The sequence below is a fragment of the Quercus suber genome, unplaced genomic scaffold (genome assembly GCF_002906115.3).
Source record: "Quercus suber isolate HL8 unplaced genomic scaffold, Cork oak 2.0 scaffold_1292, whole genome shotgun sequence".
Classification (NCBI taxonomy): domain Eukaryota; kingdom Viridiplantae; phylum Streptophyta; class Magnoliopsida; order Fagales; family Fagaceae; genus Quercus; species Quercus suber.
The window spans coordinates 6,732-11,446 of NW_027070681.1; the positions used below are offsets into that span (position 1 = coordinate 6,732).

Consider the following 4,715-nt stretch of genomic DNA (forward strand, 5'->3'; position numbering starts at 1 on the left):
TAATTTTGCTTTTCGTATTCTATTTTAATCTTGTTTTCCCTATATTGGAATTCTTACTCTGTCAAGGCATGTGNATTGATTAGGTCTTTGCCTTTTTTTTTTTTTTTTTAATTGGGCAAGATTTTTGTTTTAATAAAGTTGGTGTGATTGCTTATTTATTTATTTATTTTTTAATTGGAATAATTTTTTTAATAAGGACATATGAGTCAATTTATATAAATTGCATTTTTTATCCTCTCACTTTTCTCCTCAACCAAATGAAAGAGTTATTCGTCTCTCTACTTTGCCATCTTCCCACTAAATACTATGAGAGAAAACTAAAATCTATTTTATTCTCCTATTTTTTCAGCCCCACCCAATTTTCTATTTTCTCACTTTTTGATTTCCCCCACCAAACAAAGTGGGAGTATTTAAAGGTGTGGTCTTATAAAAATAGGATTGGAATTGGCAAATTAGGGTTGGAGATGCCACACAAAAAGGCATAGGGATTAGTCAACAAATGAATCATTGCAATTAGATAGAGTATAAGGATTTGTGATGTTGGAAAGAGCGTAAGGAATTGACCAATTATAAACAAATGAGATTAACTAGCAGAAGAATCATTGCAATCAGAAATTTAAAGGAGTCTTAGCTTTTGATTACTTTGAAAAATTAGATATTTCTTAGATAATTTAATAAGGGTTATGTTAATGGGTGCTGTAGGGAAATTGTTAATAAGATATTTTAGAAAAATTTAAACACCACTTTCATGGAAAATATAAAAGCCCAAAAAAAGTAATTACGTTTTTCGTAAAAAATTTCTAAATTTTTTTCTTAAATCAATACTCTTAGGGCATCCGTTAATCTTTTCAATTTAATAATATTCATATAAGTGGTTCGTGGCATTATTTATTTATAGGTCTGGTTAATGGGTGCCCTTAGAACATTTATTATTAAAAAATTTTAGGAAAATTTTGATAAGAAATATAAAAATATATATAAACAAAATTCAATTTTTTTTCTTTTTTCATAAAATAGTTTTTTTTGAAGAATACTAAGTATTTTTAACACACACGGGAATACTGGAAAAGGTTTTGAAAGTAATCTTTTATTTATTATTATTATTTTTTTAATCTTACCTTATATAGACTATTAAATCTTTTGATAGCATTTTAGTAAAGGCTTTGGTTTACTTTCAGTACTTTTTTTAACTAGAAAATTCTTTTATTTTAATGAGAAACTGCCATATCACCCACTAACTAAATGAAATGTGGAGGTTAAAACTCACTATCACTTGTCATTGTATATTTAAAACAATAGAAAATGTTCCGTTAAAAAAGTATTGGAGGTAAGTCAAACCTTTTAGCAAAATAAAATTTTTTTTTTTTTATAGCATTAATTGGCTAGTCATTAGTAAGAGGACAAAATAAATATGTAAGTGTTATCCATTATGGTTCAGGATATAGTGTCATAACCAACATCCGGATGGCTTAATTGGTAAGATACTGAGCCATCAAGTCTTAGGACTTGAGTTTGAGACTCAAACAACTAGCTATGTGTTGGTGCTCCTTATATCCCACCTCTATCCAAAACGGTCTAAAGAATAAAGAATAATAATTGAGTTTCTTACGGACCGGGAGTATGGGGTCTTGCCTAAGAGTGGGTAGGGTATTATTATGGTCATGCTCAAGTAGGGAAGCCGCATGGGTTGTCCTCCTCTACCATTTTTCGGTTACAAAAAAAAAAAAAAAAAAATGAAAAAGAATATAGTTGTCATCATCTCTCGCTTTCAAGGTGTTTCCTTCAATTGGGTCTCTAGAGTTGAGAACGGTGTAGCTCATTGTTTTGCAAAATGGTCTTTTGAATTATAATTTCATGGGGTCCTTTGGTGAAGGAGCCTGTTATGTGTAATCTGGTTTGTCGTTAATAGTCTTTTTTCTCATAAAAAAATAAACTGACAAGTCACAATTGATAAATTAAATGAAAAACACGGTATTGAATCTTGTTTATAATTTTTTTAAATATATAGTGGGGAAAGAGAGAACTCTAGATATTTTCACTAAAAATATTATAAAATATTTTAAGATTCAAGCAAGATGTAGTTGTGTTCAAAAAGAAGACTTCAATCCTTCACAGTTCTAATTGTTTGTTTAATGATTTCCCTTTCTACCCAAAAAAGCTTGAAGTATTAAATAACTTTTCATAAACGTTTTTTGTTCAATAAGAAGGCTTAAAGTACCTTAGACAGTTCCAATTATTCGGTTAATGATTTCTCTCTCTATCCAAACAGAAAAAGAAAACGAAGAGTTGGAGATTTATATGGACTTACATATATGTTTTTGAATTTATTTATTGAAGTTATAGACGTATTGAACTGGTCATAAATAACCTCATCCTCCACGTTTTATTAGAATGATCAATGAAAGGAAATGACACACAATCAGACAAAGAAATAAATGTGCCAAACATGAAAAAAAAAATGATGACAAGGGAGAGACTGGTTCAGCTTTGATGATTCTGACAGCATTAATTAGATGGGAATATGCTACGAGGAAGCTACGTGGGGGCACTTCTTATTCTTGACTTCATACATGATAAGTAGGCTGGTGCGCTACTAGAGGTGCCAAGTGAACCATAGAAGTTCTTCCAGCAATGATTTCCCTGGGGAGCTCACTTGGTACATGCAATCTTCCTTCTCTCTGTGAATGTTTTTTTGTTTCCTTTCCCCTTAATAACCATTAAGTAAGCATGTGTTGCAGTGAGTTGGGTTATAGAAAGTTTTTATTTTTATTTTTTATTTTTTATTTTTAAGATGGAAAAGTTGGGTTATAGATTTTATTCTTCTACAATTAAGTAAAGAATTTATGTTCTTTGCTGTAAGACATTTCAGATTGATGCCAACCGCTAGTAATTCCTAAGATTTCATTATATCTATGAGATATTGGGTCCGAACTATCATAATCTTAGGGTCACCTTTATGGGATTCTTCATTGTAATAACCTGGTACATGTGAGATGAGAGGACTACATATACTCAAGGGAATAATTAGAAAACGAAGAGGTTTGGAAATGCTTGCCTGTTAAAAAAAAAAAAAGGTTGCCTATTATGGCATGTACAATAATTTTTCAAGCAATAAATGAATTACCATTTTGAATATTTTTTTAAATTTTTTTCTTCAGTTGTTTGTTCTATTGCTTTAATTTTTTTTCTTCTTCAATTGTTTGTTCTCTCTTGCTTTGTTATCAATGAATTGCAGTTAATGTGTTCTTGTCAAACTCATTAGCTTTTACTTTTGCATCACTATTTTATTTGTTTTGATTTTTCCAACGTTCCTGTGTTTCTAGCATGAATCTTTGCTGTTCTTACGGTTTCTCTTTTGATGTATATGCAGGGGGCATCTCATGGATTTGTGAAGAACTTTATTTGGGTTCTTACTGCCTTCAAAGAACAATTGTAGATGGTGTAAACCTATTCTTCCTATGTGCTTTCTACCTATTTTTGGTCATAGCTATCATAGGAAAATGTTCTACAAGAAGTAGCAGAAAAGATTGGGTCTTGGTGGTAGTTTCACTGTGTTGTGCTCTTTGCAGCATTGGTTATTTTAGTGTGGGTTTATGGAATCTAATGGCCAAAAATGACGAATTCAATCATATAAGCTGGTTGGTTTACTTTGTTAGAGGAATGGTTTGGATCACTTTTACTGTTTCCCTGCTTTCTCAATGGTCCAAATGGATCAGTCTTCTAAACTCTTTTTGGTGGGCCTTCTCTTTTGTATTGATTTCAATTCTGAATGTCCAAATTCTACTAATAACACATAGCATTGAAATTTTGGACATAGTACCTTGGTCTATTAACTTTCTACTTTTCCTCTGTGCCCTTAGGAACCTAATTCACTTTGTTTTTCAGCATAATCTTGAAAACAATCTATCTGAACCTCTATTAGCCAAAAAGGCAGAAAAAGGGCAAATAGAATTAGACCAGGCTAGTTTTCTTGGAAAATTGACATTTTCTTGGATTAATAGTTTACTTAGCTTGGGCTACTCAAAAAGATTGGCTCTTAAAGACATCCCCCCCGTAGTTCCTGAAGATGAAGCCAAATTTGCCTACAAAAAGTTTGCACATGCATGGGATTCTCTTTTAAGGGAAACAAACTCGAACAATACCGGGAACTTGGTTCTTCGGGCCATTGCAAAAGTTTACCTGAAAGAGAATATATTCATAGGCATTTGTGCATTTCTTAGGACAATTGCTGTAGTAGTTTCTCCTCTGATACTCTATGCTTTTGTAAATTATGCAAATGGCAATGAGAGGAACCTGGATGAAGGTCTCTCTATTGTGGGGTGTCTAGTTGTTACCAAGTTAGTTGAGTCTTTGTCTCAAAGGCACTGGTTCTTCGATTCAAGGAGGTCAGGAATGAGAATGAGATCAGCCTTAATGGTGGCAGTCTACCAAAAGCAGTTAAAGCTTTCTAGTTTAGGAAGGAGAAGGCACTCAACTGGGGAGATAGTGAATTATATTGCAGTTGATGCCTATAGAATGGGTGAATTTCCTTGGTGGTTCCATTCTTCATGGAGCTTTGTACTTCAACTTTTCCTAGCCATTGGCATTCTTTTCTGGGTTGTGGGTCTAGGTGCACTTACAGGCCTAGTTCCTCTTCTCATATGTGGAATCCTTAATGTGCCTTTCGCAAATATGCTACAGAAGTGTCAAACTCAGTTTATGATTGCCCAAGATGA

At 32.6% G+C, this 4,715-nt stretch overlaps 1 protein-coding gene across 1 annotated transcript; it reads left to right on the forward strand.

The window, feature by feature from the left end:
* Positions 1 to 2,503: 2,503 nt before the first annotated feature.
* LOC136065894 (ABC transporter C family member 8-like) lies at positions 2,504 to 4,715 on the forward strand (the record flags this gene model as incomplete). The annotated part of the gene is given in 2 exon segments (XM_065769706.1): positions 2,504 to 2,656; positions 3,371 to 4,715. Coding segments are annotated over 2 exon segments (1,370 nt in total), but the record flags the coding sequence as incomplete, so codon positions are not given.